Source organism: Plectropomus leopardus, chromosome 3 (assembly GCF_008729295.1).
Source record: "Plectropomus leopardus isolate mb chromosome 3, YSFRI_Pleo_2.0, whole genome shotgun sequence".
NCBI classification, from domain to species: domain Eukaryota; kingdom Metazoa; phylum Chordata; class Actinopteri; order Perciformes; family Serranidae; genus Plectropomus; species Plectropomus leopardus.
In genome coordinates, this window is record NC_056465.1 from 34,072,055 (window position 1) to 34,094,075 (window position 22,021).

General features: G+C 37.2%; 2 protein-coding genes across 2 annotated transcripts in view; one reads left to right on the forward strand and one right to left on the reverse strand.

Moving 5' to 3' along the window:
• gabra5 (gamma-aminobutyric acid type A receptor subunit alpha5) overlaps positions 1-8,791 on the reverse strand; it is a 37,005-nt gene extending 28,214 nt beyond the window's left edge. Inside the window, 3 exon segments of the mRNA XM_042483673.1 lie at positions 440-564; positions 770-854; positions 8,753-8,791. Of these exon segments, the coding sequence (XP_042339607.1) occupies positions 440-564; positions 770-852 (208 nt within the window). The 5' untranslated portion in view covers positions 853-854; positions 8,753-8,791.
• The window catches only part of gabrb3 (gamma-aminobutyric acid type A receptor subunit beta3), a 32,220-nt gene continuing 18,864 nt past the window's right edge, over positions 8,666-22,021 (forward strand). Inside the window, exons 1-3 of the mRNA XM_042483672.1 lie at positions 8,666-8,905; positions 8,999-9,090; positions 10,672-10,739. Coding sequence (XP_042339606.1) covers positions 8,826-8,905; positions 8,999-9,090; positions 10,672-10,739 — 240 coding nt within the window. The 5' untranslated portion in view covers positions 8,666-8,825. The remainder of the gene's footprint in view (positions 8,906-8,998; positions 9,091-10,671; positions 10,740-22,021) is intronic.

Below are 22,021 nucleotides of genomic sequence, written 5' to 3' on the forward strand. Positions count from 1 at the left end.
TTCCACGTTGCATCTGCTACAACAACAGAGCTGCTGTTTTATGACGGGAATAACGGCTTTCTCAAGGTCACACCGGCACACTGTGTGCTTCAGCGTGTGTTCACGGGGCCATTAAATCATACTTAGAGGAGACGCAAACAGCTGATCACGCCGCTTTGTCAGAGACTTCATGAATACAGGCACATTTTGCATGTGTGGAATAAGCAGAGGACAGATGTTGTGGTGCATTGTGCTCTGAGTGGAGCGAAAAGGGTGAAGGCGTTCACGCAGAGCCATCGATACAGAACAACAAAAGTACACAGCTTTCTGTATTAGAGAAGAGACGCAGCCCCCTGGACATTTTCATAGTGACATCTTTAGTTTTCACCTCGCGTAGGTGTGACTGCTTTAATTACCAAAATGTCAGAGGTGTTGAGGTTTGTATATCCAGTGGGCCTACCTCCCAGTCCAGGGCGGAGTCTGTTGTCATAACCATCCAGCAGTCCGTCCAGGATGCGCGTGAAGATGGTGATGTTGTCATTTAATTCGGCCTCTTTGGGAGTTCCAGTTACATCCTGGGAGAGGCTGCATGTATGTGAGAGGAAAAACAAATTAGGGAAAAAGAAACTTAAAATCAGGAATAATCCATCTTAGTTGAAAAGAGTAACTTAAAACTTCCATTTCAATCATTTAAGAAAAAGGAAAGAAGCAGTTTCTATTCACTATGAGGTAAATTATTTAAAACGTGCCTTTATGTTGCCCTGCAAAGTTGCACGAGACACTTCCTTACCTCAGACGGCAGGTGATGCTCACAAGCAAGACACAGACCCACAGACGTCTCATTGCAAAGCTGTAGCACATTCCATCGCCCATTCCTGAAACAAGACATCCTCTCCTGTTTAAAGCTGCAAAAACAGACCAGTGCGTTGACTGCTTTTACCTCAAATTAAAGCAGAATCAACAGAATTTATGTCCAGCATAACTCAGTATATAGCGTCTATTGTAGCACTGTGAAAATTCATCGATCTCTCATTCTTACACAGTACAGTATTGTAGCCTTATCTGATTTTCTTGCAGAAATTTACCATCAACTATGGTGTCAAGGGTATCTGAGATTTTCACGATACGATAACGATTTTACAAATGTGTTATTATAATGAACAGTTACAGTCACCTTTAACCCCTTGAGACCTGGTTCAGGATCAGTTACAGTGACCTTTAACCCCTTGAGACCTGGTTCAGGATCAGTTATTGTGCTAGGTTTAGATGCATTTCACAAGCTATTTGACCATTACAAACCTGAGCAGAATGGTTTGATTTGGGGTTTTTTTTAAACATGGGGTAAAAGGCAGTGAAAAACTAAGGGCGAAATGTCCCACAAACCGTAAGAAATTAAATTAAAAAGGTGACAAGAAACTAACCTAAAAATTATTTTTTTAAAAAAAGAGCAAAAATATTGTGAAAATTATTTTTATAATCACTACAATAATATATTTAAAATTATGTTACGGGAAAAAATATATGAAATAAATACATTTTATCAGCTTTTTTTAAGTCATTTTCATGTTTGTTTGTATTTTTCTACATTTTATTTTCAGGTGATTTTCTTGTCAATTTTAAAACAATTTTTTTTTTGGAGTATTGTGTGTAAAAGCGTCACTTTTTTAAATAAAAGAAAAAGGTGAGATTCTTCCTCCAGTTGCACTTTTTATAATACTGTAGATAAGCAAATGTACATATTACAACTGTCAGTTTTCATGCCACAGTCTGCCATAACACCAGTATGCTGCTGCAACCCAGCTATCAACTATATATCTCCTCCTCACTGCATGCATGTGGGTGCAAAGTGATCAGTAAATTTATATTAAGTGCACAAATGTTTTCACTACTACACCACAAAAGCACAGCAGCGTGCTGACAGTATCACAACACCCAATGCAGCAATCTCCATGCACCCAAATATAGTTGTAATCTGCCTTTTTAACCATTTAAACCCTGGAGCGACATCACTTTCTTTGGGCTGCTTTCAGACAAAAGACAAAAATGTAAACCTTTGAGCCATGAGCAATTTAGTAGGGAAAATGCAATAAGCAACTTCGTAAGAAATGATTCACAAACTGCAAGAAAATAGTAGATTCAGACAATTATTCTTAAAAAAATCTCGGGAAAAATGTCAAGAGAAAAAAAGACGAAAAGCTAAGGAAAAACTATATCTATAATCAACATATTTATATATTTAAAATTGTTTAAAAAATATATTAAAAACATTTAAGCACTCTTGTGGGTAATTTCTGTCTTTTTTGCTTTTCTTTTTTCTTCTTTTTCTAAATTATTGTTACCATAATATTTATTTTATTTTTTAATATTTTTTATATTACTAATCACTTATTTTAAGGTAATTTTCATGTGCTCTTTACAAATTTCTTGCAATTTTTTTGGAGTCATTTCTTCTTTTGTGGTTAATTGCCTCCCTCCCATGTTTTTTGTTATTGGTTTTTTTTTTAAGATATCAGGCCAATTTGCTGAGGTTTCAAAAGGTTAAACACCACAGGACAACATCTGTACGACCTGCAGATGTTAGCTGATGTCTGAATCTAAAAGCTGCAAATGCAAAGTTCCTCTTTCTTGCAAACAGCGTGTCCTTTCTTTGTTGGACCCTCTCCTATAACCCACCATCTCCCTGCAGGAGCCTCTGCTCAATTCCACTAATTAACTATAAGTTGATGACTTGTGACAGGGCTGAGCTGTGCTGCATTTCTGCCGGATATTAAGTCAAAGGTGTAAAATGCATCTACCTGTGTATAATCTGCACATCTGTAATCCCGCAATCCTTCCTGCACCGCAGCTGGACGCTTCACATACAGTAAATGAATCCCCTCAGTGTTGCTGTGACTGTGCGCACCCTGCACCGCATCCCCTCCATTCACGACTCACTCGTGCACTCACTCACATCCCTACAAACCGCCTGATTTCCCCTCAGCAGGAGGGAAAGTGATACCTCTCCTCCTCCAGCTCTCATCAACACAATCCGCGGTCCAGTCTCCGGGTGCAGGTCCCTCCAGCAGCAGCAGCAGCAGCAGCAGCAGCAGCAGGGGTGCACACTGACTGACTACAGTAGCCTATTCTTGTCCAATGCCCACACGTCCCACTACATCTCTACTGTACTGGCCTGTAACAACGCTGCGCTGCACAGCCGCAAAGCTTACCACACAAGACGATGCGCAGTCAAACTTCTCCCAGCTCCGCAGATATCTCACACGCAGATTGCACTGTTTAGTATTTGGCATCAAATCTGAAGAACGTCACCTCCATCCGCGCACAATAATTGCATATTGGAGAGAGAGAGATGGGGAGACACAGAGAGAGAGAAAAGAGATGTGGACTAATTCCACTGTCAGCGAGGTTTATTTCGCCCCAGAGCGATTAAAAGGTTGGCAGCGAGAATGTAAAGGCTCCCCAACACTTCTGCTGACTGACCATCCTTTAGTTTGGTCTCCGAGGAGCCGCGAGCACACAGCAAGCTCTGCAGAAAATCCAATAGTGTATCCAAAGGCGAAGCGCAATGCAAATAGACTTTGGTGCGAATTAAAAGAGACGAGCAGCGTGCAGTGCGGCCAGAAAGGCGCGAGGATCTGTGGCCGGTGAGTGGAGGAGAGACGCTGAGGACAGAGAGAGAGACAGAGAGATGGGGAGACTGATAGGGGAGGGACGAAGAGAGAGAGAGAGAATAAAAGGACAAAATTTATCAGTAGTTACAATGACAACCATAAGAGGGATCTCCACAACAACATAACCCTCCTAAAAGCTTTCACGATCTCCTGATGATACCATAACTGCAAAACAACAGTCTTTATTTAATGCACTGCAGAATCTGACAAATGTGTCTTACTTATCTTACAGGAGCTGCTTTCAGACGCTTTTTACAATTATGCAAAACTCTGAACCCAATAGTGTGATTTCTTTCAAAAACATAGGGGAAATGCAATGAGCAACTTGGTAAGAAATGTTCCATAGTTTAGGAGATTGAGAAAAATACTTATAAAAAGATAGGGGGAAATGTCTAAGGAAAAAGGAAAAAGCTAGGGGAAAACCGTATTTATAATTGTCATTGTAACATATATAAAATTCTGTTGTTGTTTCTGTGTTTTTTAACAAAGTTTTCTTTTCTTAATTATTTATTTAATTTAATTTATTTAATTTTTCATACACTACTAATCACCAAAATGACCAGAGGTAGGTTCTGTGAGGTTTTAAACTTTCTTTTTTTCTTTTTCTTTCTTTCTTTTTTTTTTTAAACCAGGAAAAATTGTATTATAATGATCATGATTACAAATTTAAAATTATGTTGCAAAATTATTATAATATAATTCTAGGTCATTTTCTTTGTCTTTCAGTTTGTTTGTTTGTTTTACTTTTTTAATTTATTTATTTTTTACTAATCTTCGGATAATTTTCTCGCTAATTTTGCATCATTTCCTTTGCCGTCGCTCACTTTCTTCTTCCCATGTTTTTGAAAGAAATAAAGCCAATTCACTCAGGTTTCAAAGGGTTACAATCATCCTGGAAACCGAGGTCAATAAATATAGCTACAAATCTAATTGTAAAGTTTACTTGAAATATATCTGAATTTTCTTAATTTCTTAGAAAGTAAATACTATTGCATGAAGTACGCGATGAAGTGGGACATATATGTCTCATCCGAACACGTGCCATGGTGCCGCTCTGTCAGTGAGCTTCTGTGTCCGCTGTTTATGCTCCGGGATGCCGTTACCATGACGTCAACAAATGCACATGGTGGGATGACGCAGCACATGGTTATGTTTACACAACAGCACATGGCAGCGCGGACTGTCACAGTCGCTGGGTTAGGCAGCAAAGTCACGGATGGTTCGGTTTTAGGCAGAAGAGGCACATGGTACCTAATAGTAACCGAAACTTATGCTGAGGCATCTTTTTATTACCGTGGTCCTCGTTTGAAAATCAGCCTGCCTGAAGACCTGAGGGCAGCAGAGGGGGCGATACTTTTTTTTTAAAAAAAACTCAACTTAGTTTGTCTTTTCATTGAATTTTACCTATTAATTTATAGACTATTTATTTATATATTTTAGTCTATTTTATTTGATGCTATTTTAGTATTTTTAACATTTTTATCTATTATTTGTTAAATTATCTTTTTTTATTTTAATATTATTAATTATATATATAATCATATATATATATATATATATATCTATATATATATATATATATATATATATATATATATATATATATATATATATATATATTATTTATTATTTATATTTATCAACTATATATAGTATTTTATCAACTATTAGAGTATTGTATTTATTTATTTAAGTTATGAATAATATCATATTTATTCATTTTTATCTTTTAGTTGTTGGTTTTATCGTGCCTCTGGTGTTTCCTCACTTCATTTTTTCTTAAACCACATTTAAGGCTGAATAACCAGAAATCATGCTGGCTAGCTTACTGCAAAATGTGACCAGATGCAGAAGAACATCCTGATATTTTTGGCATCCAGCATTTGACATAATAATATTTTTTGGGCATACTGTATGGTAGTTTAGGTGTTAGAACCAATGCATGATTATTTTCCTAAATCTAACCACATCAGTAGGAACACTTATTTAAGAAACGCTCCTGGTGGGGACAAAGACCCGATGTTACTGTTTGCGTTGAGATTTGCGTTGGAAGACTTGTTGATTTTTTTTGATGGTGCAGCCTATTGTGGGGCTGACTTATGTGGGACACAAGCCTGAAAAAATGGTCCAGATTGCAGGAGGAGACAATATGTCACACGCGTCTGCCAGCAGCACAACTAGAACTCGACGTTATATTTCATCATCCTGCATTCGTCTCCTCCAGGATCAGGGTCAGCTCAGAGGCAGCTACGGAGGCCGATTTCTTTTGAACGTTCACCCCTGAAACCTGGAGCGACAGCACTTTGCTCGGGCTGCTTTCAGGCGCCTTTCACAAGTATTTAAACCGCTCAGCCATGAGCAGTTAGGTGCGATTTCTTCCAAAAACACGGGGTAAATGCAATAAGCAACTTTGTGAGAAATGTTTTACAAACTACAAAAAAATAGTGGATTAAAAAAATTTTTTTATAAAAGATGGGGGGAAAATGTCTCAGGAAAAAAAGAAAAAAATTGGGCAAACTATACTTATAATCATGATAATTACATAATTAAAATTGCAAAATTATTATAATTCTTAAACACTTTTCCAGGTAATTTCTGTGTGGTTTTTAAACTTATTTGTTTTCTTTTTTAATAATTTAATTTAATTTAATTTAATTTAATTTAGTATAATTTAATTTAATTGAATTGCATTTTATTTTATACTACATATTACTAAAATTACCACACATATGTTCTGTGGGGTTTAAACTTTCTTATATGTTTATATATATATTTTTTTTAATTATCATTTATCTTTATTTTGTACTACTAATTACTAAGATTCAGGTGATTTTCTCATACTTTTCACACATTTCTTGATAGTTTTTGGACCTTTTATTCTTTTGTTTCTAATTGCCTTTTTTTCCATGTTTTTGCAAGAAATCAAGCCAATTTGCTGAGGTTTCAAAGGGTTAACAGACAAGAAACTGATATGAAAAAAAGTGGTTTGTTTGTAAAAAGTGCAACCTCTTTATGAATTTGGACTTGGATGAAAAGCCCTCTGGTATTTCTGTCTCCTGACGGCGTGGAGTCAAGACGCAAAAACTAACTCCTCTGCTTTTGTGTTTACAGGAACGCCGTCGATGGGAACAAAAAGCTGTACGCCATCTACGATACGAGGTGAGCACCACTCCCTTAAAATACTGTACTAAGTACAGTGATAACTCTGAAATGCTGTGCAAGTCTGTCTCTGGAATAAAGGGAAGCAGAAAGTTGTTGGGCAGAGTCCAATCGAAGCTCTCGCTCACTCCCTGCAGTGATATCGAACTTCTCCCACTCCAGAAAATACTGGAGCAAACCGAGAAAAAGAGCTCAGACACAAAGTATACACAAACTCTTCTCATTAGAGTTCTTCACACAGATCCACAAAATTCGTTCTCAATTTCTTCTCATTTCTTCTGCCAAGAATTAAACGACAAGACGACAAAGGTGAACTGGCAAAGCCATCAGGGGAACATTTAAGCAACTAACCACAGACAAAGGGCCGGAAAGATGTTTTACACCAAAATGAAAATGAATACTTTATGTTTTTAAAACAATTATTGTACATTTATGCTTCCAAAATCACTAATCTTTGCCATTTCTTAAACCTAGAAAGATTCGTATAGATGTCAGATGATCTCTTTACATCGCTCTTGTGCTTTTCTACACCAAAGAATTATTTAAAATTTCTTAAAAAGGATTTAAAGTGATCTTATTTAAGTTTTGCTTAACAGTGACTGACGTGGTCTCAGTTATGAGCAATACATTAAAATACTTCGTGCAGCCTAATGGTGTGTTCACACTGAATGTGATGCGAGCGTTTTGCAAAGATGCAAAGTCACGCCGGGCAACGTGATGGACGTGCTGGTAGTGACGCGACGGACGCAAAAATGCGTATTTCGCATCTTCGTGTCAATTTGAATTTTTTAAAATGAGCGAGAATTTTGCGTGATGCCGTGTTGTGACAGATTATCAGCGTTAAGATGTGGTTTAGATTCTCCTGATGGTCTTTTATCGGCGGAGGGCGTGTTAGCGTCTGTTTACATCCAGCTTTCTGTTGTATTTCACCGTTAGCTGTTAGCTGCCTCTCCAAGCTAACGCAAACACAATCACAGCTGCTGAGAGAAAATTTTCACGAGTTGCAAAACGCTCCAAAAATACTAAAATATGCTCGATTAACAGAGAACATTTTTATCGAGTTCGGTGTGAACACAACATAGAAAGTAAAAAGAGCTAACTGGCCTGATTACTTTCAAAAACATGAAAGTAGGCAATGAGCAACTTAACAGAAATGACCCCAAAATTAGCAAGAAATTAGTAAAAAAAAAAAAAAAAAATTACCTGAAATTAGCCAAAAAACAGAAAAGTAAAACATCAAAAACAGGAAAAGAAGGGTAAAAAAAATGTTAAATAAAATAAAAATATTAAGTATAAATAATGATAATAATAATAATAATCTTTTTTATCATTAACATAATTTTTAACATATACTTAATTTTTTTAAATTGTTTTCTTGATGTTGTTGCTAAGGTATTTGATAGTTTTCTAATGATTCTCTTTAAAAAAAAAAATTCAATTCTGCTAATTTTTTTTTTTTTTTTGGTCACCTTTTACCATTTTTTTTGTAATTTGGGGGCAATTTCACGCCAAGTTGATGATTGCCTTTTAATAATAAACAAACTAATTTGTTCGTGTTTCAAAGGTTTCTTGTGAAAAGTGCTGGAGAAAACTGATGTCTATCCGGGTGTCAAAGGTTTAACATAACTGAGCTCGTGCTCTGGCTTCAGGACAGGCTTTAATATGCAGCGTGTCACGTGGGCTTTAATGATAACAGCCTCGCGCACTCTGACACGAGGACTCTTAGTGACTTCGGCATGAACCGGCTCCGCGAGGGACTGAGACAGTCTCGGACAGTGGACCTGGATTTTTAAGGAGCATACCAGTGTGACAGTGAGCTAACCTGAAGCTGGAGGCTGCTAACCGGAGGACGGAGACCCGGAGCAGCCGGTTTGACATCCTGTCCTCGCGCCCCATGAAGCGTGCTGACTGCGCCAGAGGTGGACACCATGAGCGGGAGGTCTCACCTGATTCACCGGAGCTCCGCGGGACTCTGAGCCGCGTCTTTCAGTCTCCGTCCACCCACAAACCGCACACGGGATGTGGGGACCGCAGAAATCAGGACTCCGGGATTTTCTGTCTCTGCCGCTGGTCGTGGCGGTGATGTGCTGCGCCCAGAGGTGAGACTCCGTCCCGGGGGTTAAAACCCGCCGGAGCGTTTGAGTGTCCGTCCTTAAAAACTGTTTCCATGTTTGTTGTCTTCTGTCTTTCAGCGTCAACGAACCGGGCAACATGTCTTTCGTCAAAGAGACAGTGGACAAACTGTTGAAAGGGTATGACATCCGTCTCCGGCCGGACTTTGGAGGTACGTGAGGTTCCTCCGTGTGTGCTTCACCTTAATGGCTCCCCGAGGTGTTTCTTTGTTTGTTTTGGGTTTTTTCTGACTTTTTTTATTAATTTGTTCGACGGAGGTTAAATTTAAAGAAAAAAGTCATAATATTACGAGAATAAAGTCGTAGTTTTAACAGAGAAAAATCGTAATTTTACGAGAATAAAGTCGTATTTATACGAAAAAGGGGGATATTATGTTATGGAAATAAGCATATTGACAGCAAACTATAAAACAGGCGAGAGCACAGCCTTTCTCATAAAAAATACAACTTTATTCACTTTTTCTCCTGTAAATTTACGACTTTATTCTCGTAATATTACAAGTTTATTTTCATAAAATTATTACTTTTTCCCCTAAAAATGTTAAGACTTTATTATAATATTATTGTTTGTTTTCATAAAATTATGACTTTTTTCTCCTAAAACTACGACTGTATTAGAAAAGGGGATATTATATTAATTCATTTTCACCTTAATGGCTCCCTGAGATGTTTGGGGTTTTTTTCTGACTTTTTTATTGAATTAGTACATTAAACAAAAAAAGGTTAGGCTTCAAGAAAAAATGTAATAATACTACAAGAATAAAGCCGTAGTTTCATGAGAAAACCTTTATTTTATGAAGATAAAGTCATAATTTAACCAAAAAAGTCATGATACTACCAGAATTAAATCATGATTTTATGAGAAAGAAAAATCATAATTTTATGAGAATAAACTTGAAATATTACGATTTTTCAAGAATAAAGTCCTAATTTTATGAGAAAAAAAATCGCTCACTGTGTACTCAATGTTATGAGAGTAAAGCAGTATTTTTAAGAAAGGGGTTATTATATTACGAATATAAACATGTTGCCAGCAAACTTTAAAACTACAGTGAAGATAAGGACCATGTTAAAGAAAATGTTAGATTTCAAAATAAAGTCATAATATTACGAGAGTAAAGTCGTAGTTTAACAAGAAAAAAGTTGTAATTTTATGATAAAAAAAAGTAGTAAATTTCTGAGAAAAATATTCGTAACATGAGAATAAACTTGGAATATTATGAGAATAAAGTCGTAATTTTATGAGAATAAAACTGTAATTTTACAAGATAATAAGTCAAGAATGAAGTTGTAGTTTTACCAGCATTAAGTCGTAATATTATGAGACAAAAAGTCGTAATAATACGAGAATGAAGTCGTAGTTGTACAAGATAAAAAGTTGTGATTTTATGAGAATAAACTGGTAAAATTATGAGAATAAAGTCGTATTTATACGAAAAAGGGGATATTATACTATGGAAATAAGCATATTGACAGCAAACTATAAAACAGGCGAGAACACAGCCTTTCTCATAAAAAATACAACTTTATTCACCGAAAATTTCAACTTTTTTCCCTGTAAATTTACGACTTTATTCTCGTAATATTACAAGTTTATTTTCATAAAATTATTACTTTTTCCCCTAAAAATGTTAAGACTTTATTGTCAAAGTCTCAAAAATATATTTTTAGTCCTCAGTGTGGTCTTAAAACTGTCTTACAGTGATGGCTATCTGTCTTTTGTGTGTTTTAAGGTGCACCGGTTGCTGTTGGCATGAGTATAGACGTGGCGAGTATAGACATGGTGTCAGAAGTCAACATGGTAAGTCGAAAACAAAATGTTTTTTCATTATTTGTGGTTTTTGGGGAACTCTGTGGAATAATGTTTACCAGTAAATTAGCCTACCACAAATACATCAATGAAACACCTCAGCAGTGCTGTCTCATCTGAAGGGGCTAAGTTCATTATGGTGCCAACATCGTTCATTCGGGTTTATTAGTGAACTAATTGCTTAGTAAATTATTAATTTAAGTAGGCATTTATTACGAAGTTTTGGGTTGACAGGTTGTGAAAAATCCGTTTGGCACGTGTTTTACCAATTACGTAACAATCAGTTGTGCAATGTAGTCAAGTATTTACTCAAGTATAAATCTTGAGGTACTTGTACTTTACCCAAGTATGTCCATTTGATGGTACTTTTGCTCAACTATATATATCAGACAGAAATACTGTGCTTTTTACTCATTTTAGGGGCGACAGATTATCGGCATGTTGTCGATTATCTGTATTTTATTTTAATGATTGCCAATAAAATTAATTAATGAAAAAGTGTGCGCATCACACACAATACATGCAAAGGAAGTGTCAGCATGGGAGGAACTTTTACTTTGAAAAACTTCAGGGAGCTATTTTTATTTATTCATTTTCCCTAAAATTTTCACTGAATTTTACAGCAAACTAGCTGTGTATGAAGTTTCAGTTTTGATTAAACATTACTAAAGGCGTTTAAACAAAGTTTTGTGTTGGAGTTTGTTAAATCGCAAACTCTAAATTTTGACGCAAATATTTTAATTGTTGTAAATATCAAGTTTCCAAATATCGATAATCGGGCTCATCGAGTACTAATAATCGGTACCTTGAAAAACCCATATCAGTCGACCCTTAATTAGGAAATGAAATATTAAACACTGAGTGGCATCAAATCCGGAACAAAAATGGACAATAATCCATACAGCATCCTAAATTCCTCTGGTCTGTAAACAGGAAGCAGTTAATGGAGGCTGTCTTGTGTTGTCGGGAGCGCTTTGGTCATGTGCTGCATCAGATTATGGCGAGCTGTTTGGTTTTTTTCGTCCTGGTTCACTGGCTGTGTAGCACTGATGCCCTAATGGTCCCGTTACGAGATAAGGTCACTAACTTCAGCGCTGTGTGTCTTCTCCTTTCACATATAATGAGACCATGTGAGTCAGTGTGTGTGTGTGTGTGTGTGTGTGTGTGTGTGTGTGTGTGTGTGTGTTTGGGTTGGCACAGCACGAGCTCCACAGTTTAATGCCTGTATGCCATCTATCATTGGTCTGAAGTGCTGACAGAGCCTGATGCCCCATCGCATGCTACAGAGAGGAAATATCCCCCGACATGCTGTCCTGACAAGTGTGTGTGATGAAATGTACCCGTGGTGCATTTTAATGCAGCGGCAGAGAGAAAAAACACAGAGGAGCGAAACACTCGCTGCCACTGACAGCTGAGATTCTGATTTTATTAATGAGTTACATGGTTGAGTCATTTTAGTTTATTTTTTTTAACCCTTTGAAACCTGAGCAAAGTGGTTTGATTTTCTCACAAAAACATGGAAAAAATGCAATGGGTATCTGAGCAAGAAATGACACGATAATTAGCAAGAAAATTTTTTTTAAAAATTACCTGAAATTAGCACAAAAAAGAAAGAAAAGGTAAAAAAAGGAAGAAATGACCTGAAAAACTAATAAAATAAAAAACTAATAAATATATTTTTTTTCCCTGTAACTTAATTTTACATGTATAATTAAAATAGCATAGAATAGAAATACTTAATTAATCCCATGAGGGAAATTGTTTTGTTACAGCTGCAAATAAGAGAGCAGCAACTTAATGAAATATCTGTTGAAAAGGGAAAAATAATGCAAATATATATATATATATATATATATATACAAATGAAAGCACTTAACATAGAATAAAATAAATAACAATAATAATAATAAAGATATGTACAGTATGTACATATCTTTGTTAGTATTATTATTATTTTATTTTACAAAAAGACAAAAAGATTAAAAAGAGCAATAAAAAACAAAAAACATGTGCACAAGTGAAGATGGAATACATTATTATAATTATAAAGTACTTTTCTTGTTTTTCCCCCCTAGTTATTTGATCATTTTCTAATGATTCTCTACTTTTTTTAAAGCTAATTTTCAGGTCATTGTCTTGGCTTCCTTCACATTTTTTTAATGAGACATTTCATGCACAGCCGATCACAGAATCGGGTTTTAAATTTCTGATTATTGACTTTTCTGTATTAAGACATAATTATTTCACCAGAGAGGTCCTAAGGATCAGTTTCTTCATAACCTCTGTGTAACGTACATTTCCTGAGGATATCTTCTATCTCTGATGTTCATTGTAAACATATAAATCTGTGTAGAAAACTGAAAAAAGATGCTTTTTCATGTCAGAACTTGCCTGAGAATTGTTGTGTTTTTTAGTTGTCTGTGCAAACAGGAACTGTTAACAGTTAATCTGACATATGCTGAACAGTGCCAAGAGCAGCTGAAAGTCTTCATTTCGTCTGAGGGCTGGTCAACAGTTTTAGGGGCAACGGTTCTTGTATGAAATGTTAAGCTGTTTTTGAGGTTTGGCCTTTAGTTCACACGATAAATGGCCTGAAAATGCACATTTTTGAAACCGGGTTTCAGAGATTAATTTCTTTAAAACGCCACCTCTCTGTCGCCGTGTAAACTTTGTGCTGTTGACTCGACTTCATTAACGCTGTCGGTTCTCCTGCGTGTGTTCGCCATCGTCTTCTTGTTTGTTTATACTCACCGCTCTATAGAAGAAAGCCTTTATATGCAGGCGTGTGGTGTGTCATCATGACGTTACATTGCCAACTACTGGCCTGGCATGCATACTACAGCGTTTGTTTGTTTTTTGTTTGTTTTTCTGATCTGTGTACACGAGGATCGTTTTTATACAATGTTATTATAAAAATGCAGATTTTTTTTCCTTTTTTTTAATGGGGCTGTTCTTGTTTAAACGTGGCCTTAGATTTTGAAAAATTTGTGAAGTACAGTGATTTGCACTATGTAGGAGTAATAATGTCCTTTGCTCGCCAGCTTTTCTGAATCTTAACATGTATAATACACCGATATAATAATGTATGCAGTTGTTACTGTGGACATAAGTACAAAATCTTGCCTCTTTACTCTATTTGAATGTAAGCCTTTGATTGCAACTAAATTGAGACATACACAATTGTCTTTCTAGCTCATTAGATTTGAAAATTTACAGTCAGTTCTCTAAATTTCAGCACTTAATGGAGGAAATTTAATTTCTGTAATAGAGACCACCCCCGCTTTTAACTCAAGAGTTTCTGCGCAGCCTATATGAGACATTCAGCCTCGTTTGTGGAGCTCATATCAGCCTGTCTGTGTTAATGGTTGTAGGCATGCAGATGGGACAGAGGAGAACACATCTTCTCCTCACTGCTGCAGGAACTGGACAAAATAAACTCTCCCAGTGGCACTTGAGCATGTGCTAAAAATTATTTACTCATGATACAACTGATAGAGCACCAGCAGCTATTTGCAACTAGTCCATGAGGAGTTATAGAGTTATAGAGAGTGTTTGATTTGCCAGATATCCAAAAAAATCCAACCCGATGAAGCACAAAGTCTCAAACACTCAGAAACCAACAGGGTCATTGCTCAGGCTGCTTCATCATATTGTCCTCAGGAAGCAAAGTGACCTCACATCAACACTACTGTTTGTTTTAAGGCCTCGAGCTATAGATCACTTTTATCAGGATATTCTGAGCAGCCAGAACGGCTCGGACACAGAAGTAGTTTATCTGTGCTCCTGAACAGCATTATTTTGTTCCTTTCTGTCTAAGCTGCACCCCAGTTCCCCTGCAGGACGTTGACATTTGTAGCTTCTTCTCACATTTTGCTCCGCGGAGCATCTCAAGGTTTCCAGTGAACCTGTGTGTGTTAACGGATTACAGTGAGTGAAATACAGTGGTGTAAAAAACTGCAGCACATCAAATTTATCACAACTGTCTGCACATTGTGCAATATGTTGTTCTGTGTTTTGGGAGGTTATGCTGGAATTATTACAGGATTTGCATATATTGATCATATTTAGGCAGGCTGCTGAAGTAAATTTTTATTTGTTTTAATGTATAGTGTGTCTGTTGTTGTGAACTTGGCTGGAAATTATCTCCAATTTCTCTTTAATCAACTTTTCTAGTCCCAGTGAAACGTGTGCATTTTGCCTACTGTTTAAAGGGATAGTGCACCTAAAAATAGGGTTAGGGTTAGATGGAAAATTGGGTGAAGTCTATAGTCCACAAAACGCTGCTGTGAGTTTCACGGGGAAAAAGCGTTGCACTCATCTCCCAAACAATTGAAACAAATTGTGTGAAATTGGATTCAAATGTTAAAAATAACATAATAAAACCACAAAATTGTCTTCATACTGTGCATCAGATGTAAACCAAGTGTCCTGAAGCCCCCACCTGCCAAGTTGTTTTGAAAAACGTCAGTGGCATCATGTTTTTAGCCTTGTCGTAGCCTGTAGCTCCTAGTGTGGGAGCTGCATTTACGTAGTGTTTACATGTTACCTGGAAGCCTCGCCCCACGAACAGAGAGACTTTTGGAGTTAGAAGCAAGCAACAAGTCCCTTTGTCACATTTAAAACTTATGTGTAGTGTGTGTGTGTGTGTGTGTGTGTTTCTCTGGTCAGGTAGCAACAATTTCAAATGTATTTGCAACTTTTTTCTGCATAGACGGCCAAGTTTTTCTTCCTCTTTCCACATGAAACCTTGATTTTTGGGTTTCTGTTATTGCCTTCTTCATCTCCAGCCTCCAGCCTTGTTTCTAAAGCCCTCTGAGATGATCTCTGAACAGTTTAAAGTGTAGCCTCACAAAGCCAAACTATATTTTAACAAGTTTGCGCAGTAAATTAATTTCCGACCAATCACTGGTTAAAATGAATTCCTGTGAACAAATACTCCACCTAAATGAATCACGATTCTGTTACTGCATGGCACAGTTTTGCTGTTTTGCCTCAGATGTATTCAGAAAGCCATTGTGATGTGTGATGTGTGGAAAGAAATCTGACATTTCGAGAACAGCCACCACGTCATTCCAGTTTGAAATCTGAAGCAAACGCTAATGACAGCGCGGTGAGTGACGTATCCAGTGTTCAGTCAGATCATTGAAGGCTTCATATTGATGTCTGAGTGAAGATGAAAAGTGTCAGTCATCTATTGTACGGCCTGATTGAAAAGACATGTGTCCCGGGCAAAAGCTGAGCCACACAATACCACAAAACAAACAACAAAGAAAAGCTTAAGACAACGTCTTCTGTGTAAATATATAACAAATTACTTGTTATCTTTTTTTTTTGTATTTTTGTTTAGGCGATGGATAAAAAAGAAACCTTCCATTACTTCTCAACACTAACTATTCTACTTGATGATAAACGCTTTGGCCTAAATCATCAGCCGCCTTTTGTCAGAGCTGCTGATTTGTTCTTTGCAGAGTGTATTTTTGCACATGCATGACTGTGTGTGTTTGTGTTATTTGCAGTAACTTTTAATCTGCTAATAGGATCAGAGACTGTGTTTAGTAAATCAGTGTCGGCTGTCGGTGCCCAGTTTAGAGTTGAGCTTGAAGAGAAGTGGGAAATGGACAGAGTAGATCTGCAATGCAGTGTGTGTCTTGTCTCTTTTCATAGACTTCAACAAGTTCCTGGTGGTAGTCTGACTTTCGTTCCTCATGTGCAGTCCAGAGGAGCAGAAAAACTGTGTTTTTCTGAATTATCTGTGGTTTTATTGCACTTTTTACTTATTGCCAGATGATGTATGTTTCTTAGGGAATAGGAAGGATGTGTCAATATCAACACAACCTGTTTAAAACTCTTTACACATTATTGAGTTGACTTTGGGACACATTAAATTTGTCAAGGATATTAACACAGTGACTGTGTCATATACGTTAACACAAAGATGAGTAATAATGCGTAAACACTAACACATTTATTTCTTATATGGGGGAATATTAGTGAAAATTCCACTTCAAATTATTTTAAGAATTATTTAAAAAAATTCAAATAAAAAGCAACATTGCATACCCAGTAAAACCTTTAATAATAGACTGTTATAATGCAGTGGTATGGTAACATGGTCACTTCTGGCAACAGTGGCAGACTTGCGTGCTTAGTTCATCAGGTGTCTGATGCACACTGGCTGGGTCTGCCCGGTCTGCTGGGTCTCCTGAAGGGTCCTCAAGGATCCCCCATCGCTGTTCCACAGGGAGGGGATGCTAGTCTCACGCTTGAGTAAAGAAAAAGATATGCACAACCTTTTTTTTTTCTTTTTAAAGGTTATTTTTGGGACTGTTTGCCTTTATTTGATAGGACAGCTTCAAAGGGGAAGAAAGGGAGCGATGAAGCGCCCACTCTACCAACTGAGCTACTGGGCGCCCCACACACAACCTTTTTTAACAGTGATTTTGAACTCAAAACATTTCAGATATTAAGTATGCTTAACAATCACTGGACTTTCTCTTATTTTGAAATGACATTATCTTTGGCGTTTTTTTGTGTCAGTAAAGTTGTGTTGTTAGTTCAGAAAAAGGACCCAAACACAGAGCAGTAAGCATGTGGTTCAAACTACAACTATAAGCTGTCGTGCTGGTAAAAATACCCCCAAACAGGCGGGGATCAAAACTAAAAGTACAGAAGAAAGAAGAACGAAAACTAAACTAAACCATCCAGAATGAAACGATAAAGACAGAGATGAACCACAGGAACAGGAACCACAGGTTAAAAGGACCGACTATGAGGTCGTTCCTGGAAATATTCCCGCCTCCAAGGTTTTTCCCCCGAGTTCCCGCAATGGACAAACAACTAATAACATGAACCAAGAAAGAGCAAACACCGAAAACCAAAAAACAAAGTCCTCAAGATGACAGAATGTAATCAAAACCCAAGATCTTGACATCAATTTCACAATGAACTTACAAAACTTACAAAACAAACAAATTAAAATTGAAAGCTGTGTCTTTTTGGCACTGGGTGAGGCTGAGGGAGTTACTCGGGTTTAGGGGCTCTGGAGCAGAGATCTGTGATTGTGGTCTGTGCTGCAGTGTCTGATTCCCTGACACAGGCAGGTTGTAAAGGAGAAAACTTGGCTCCAGATCAAGTTCATCTCCCTGACTTTTTAGAAAGAGCTGGATGCTTTTCGATGAGATACACAGCTCTGTTCCACAAACCTCATACTGAACCACACTCTACTTTACTCGAAGTTTTCTCCTTTTGGGAATTGTCTGACTTCAGAAGTAGTTTTAAAGCCAAGACTTTTTGGAGATGATCGGGGTTCACTTGCAAAATTACACCTTAAACCCATTACACTCCAACACACCATGGTCAAATGAAACTGTGTCAGTGAACTATAAGGGCAAAAAACAACCCCCCAAAAAAGCAAAGAGCAAAATAATCGTTCTTTAATCGTAATCGTAAGAAATTTTAGTAACTGGACCTCTTTGAACTTTAGTAGAATAGGTCCGCCACTTGGTGATGCCTGTTCTACAGTATATTTGTCATGTTCAGTGTCTGACAGAAAATAAATATTTAAACCAAAATTACTATATCATGATATATATCGATATCGACTGATGTGAAAAAATATCGTGATAAGACTTTAGTCCATGTCACCCAGCCCTACTTTATTCGCACTACTCCATTACGCCACTATATCTATATGTAGCAAATACTTGCTGCTATATTAATGCTGTGAATGACACTAACAGCTCATTTAAATATCTAAAATGCAGGATTTAGAGCTGTTCTCGGGGGTAAATAAATATAAAAGACTTTGATCACTGATCAGTCACAGTCCTCCTTGTACAGACCAAAGCAGAACTGGCTCTTTCTGTGAGTGTAAAGGTGTTGGCAGCGTGTTTTCAAACAGCCAGAGTCACACAAGGTATCGGCCCATTATATCCTGTGTGGGCGAGCTGCAGAGCTTGTTGTCTAGGAAATGAGATTATTAATACATTTCTCACTTACTCGCTGCGTTCTTTTATTTTTAGCTTGGGAATCAAGATTGCTGTGTCCTTTTTGGTTCTGTGGGTATTTTTAAAACTCCAACGTAACCAGACGCTCATGTTACACAAGTGCGCCGCTGCAGTATTTGAGTATTTATTGGGGAGTTTATTAAGAATCAGATATGACCCACCGGAGTTTCTACACCTTGCAGAGAAGCACCTGTCCTGACACAAAAACATCTTTAAGCTGTAAAGCAGATCCTCCCAGCGGTGTTGTTACACATTTATTCAGCAGCCACAGTATGAGTCAGCCGGAAGACGAATCCATCATGTGCTAAAACCCCCATCCATTTTGACACTTTAACATTATCCACCTTCTGCCTGGAGGAAGGGTTACCCTTAAAAAACTCATACTACAGATGTTCTCCCAGATTTATATTGAAGGGCTTCGTTAATAAGTCAGCCCCAGAACACATTAAATAGCCTCCGGCTGCAGCTACTCACAAAGTAAAGGAGAACTCAGCTGGAAACACTCGTGTGGTCTCTATATACAACATGCTGACTTCTCCACTGTGCTGGAACAATGCTGCTTTTAGTGTTACACAACAGTGGGATGTGACCATACAGGAATATAATAAACCAATGATTTTGTGCAGCACAATCACTCTAATCATACTCTAACAGGGTACTTAAAATAAATTGAATTTAAAGTGGATTTATTGCGCTGATAAACCTGATTCAGGTGATACTAACTGTGGCTGATGAACTTTATACAGTGAGGCACAATGTGAGGAAATGTGATTAGTGCTTGAAGTAATTTTGCATGATCCCCAATTGACCACAGTGCCTACATGGTTTTGAGGTATTGAAATGTTTCAATCAAACCATTTTACTGGTGTGCAAAGATGTATGATCTTTGCACACCAGCCTAATTATGTATCTAAATGCCTGATTAACATAAAATGCAACTACAAAGGTTGGTTACAAAGATAATTGTGACTCATATATACAATTATTGAAAGGCAGGGACCTCCAGCTGCCGTAGTAATTACCTTATGATTGAAGCAAAGTCAGGTGACGTAGTTTAGAGAGCAACAGAGTCTGAGTATTGAGGAGGTCGGGATGGACAAATGGGTCAAACAAACACAGGACTTTCAAGGATTAGAAAGGTCAACCTTAAGTTATTTTAACTAAGTAGAGTAATATATCACATGTTGTATGTCATATGACTTATGTGACGTAGGTCACCTCACATACTGTTTTTTTCCTAAACCAAATGATGTAGTTTTGGTGCAGCTGTGACCATTTCACAGTATTAACCAGATGTTTAAAATGCAAATTGTAAAATCTTAAAATGGTACTATAAAGCTGCAATAATCCATTTTTTGTAATTAATAATCATTTAAAATAATATGTTAAATTAATTAAATATCGCTAATGTGTATCGGTTGCTTTTAGTGATGAACCCACAGAGATCCATCACCCAACTCAGGAATGCTTCAGGTCTATGAAGCATTTAAGTGTCTTTATGCTTCATGTTTTGGTTTTCCATTAACTTTACTTCAACCCTTTATCGATGGACAGCTTTGATAGACAGGGGGTTCATTAGGCCACCAAAGAGCCACATATTTCACTCAGGAGTTACAGACAAAAACAGAGCTAAGTGTAGAGCAAATACTGGACTTAAACACCTTAAACACGACTCGCATAGGATTGTCATGATGCCCCGTGTCTGCTGGATGGATGGGCAAATGTTTGTTTACATATTTGCTTAAACAACTATGTAAGGAAATGTCTGTGATGTGATATGAGTGGTTAATACATGGTTTTGCTAAAAGCACAGCTTCATAATTCATTATTTAATTCTAAATTATGAAAAGAGATTGTCTTTGTTGTCTCACAACTAGTTCATAGTAAAACAAACATGCTGAGTATCTAACCTGACACTTGGCCTATAATATACAAGATGCATCTATTCATAATTGTCATGAAATACTAAAATCATAGGCCTTTTTCATCTCAAGAATAAATACTGGAACTTAAAGAGTTTTCTTTCAGCTTGTCTAAGATCCAGTGTTTGTCAGCTTCTGATTGAACGCCTCTCAATGATCTAACATTAAAAAAAAAAACGTTTTCTCTTGGGCTCGCACCCTTCCACTCCACAAAAATAGCTCACCTACGACTTTGTTCTCATGAGATAATATAACTTGCACTGTTATAAGGTGGTGAAAGGAATGCAATGATTTAATGAAAGGCTTGTAAACGTTGCGTGGGAGGGTGCAGAGACACGGTTTGTAAAACATATATAGTACACTTTTGAATTCTGCTGGGAACACTTAGCCGTCTCATGGAGCGATGAAAAGCCCCCGTCTTGCACAGGGCAGCATCTCTGAGTGCTATTCCTGTATTCCCAGCAGACATCCTGGTGTTAACTTGACGTAGACGATATTTGACTGGCACACAGTAACCATGTCTGAGTATGAGACTGTGAACTCTCCGAGCCGAAGATGACACGACAGTCTCATCCTCCCACTGGGCCTCATTTACGCACTGGTGCTGAGAACAAACCTCTTTCTGTCTCTTGTGGTCGACATATCTGACAACAAACAACAGCAACACAAATCAGAGTGAGGAGTATAGTTTCTAAAATTCTGTTAACATTTTAAAATCCTCCACGGTCTTTGAAAGCTTTTGTTTTTTCGATAGGGCTTTTGTTAATGTTATTTACATATGATGGAAAATTACACTCAAACTCTGTAGGCAGCCTGCACTAAAGGCTTAGTTTCAATAGTGCTGGGGCATAATTCAATATTATCCAGGGTTTCCGTCAATCTTTGAAAACAAAAAAAATGCATTGAATCAGTTAATATAAAAAATAAGGCCTTCATCAGTATGAAAATATCTTACATTTTTTAAAAAGCCTTAAAATGCTAAAACGTTTGAAAAAGGATCTTAAGTATAGTTCTTCTTAAAGTCTTAAAATACTTGGTAACATTTTTTTAAAATTAAAAAATGCCTTTAACATCATGCTAATCATGATAACCAAACCAACAACAATGTTATTGTTTCTGCTCAGAGCTGAAGATCCACGTCTGCTCGTTAGCTGTCACCGTACCCAGGACGACATGGGGACGTGCACATGACCAAATAAAATGACTACTAAAGATTTCGCAGCGTGGTTGAAACTGATACAAAGTGATTCATAAGAGCTTCTGTGTATTTTATGCAACAAGTTTTCAAACTTGGAACAACAGGAGTTGAGGCAGTGGAATCACACATGTAGATTTGGAAATCACC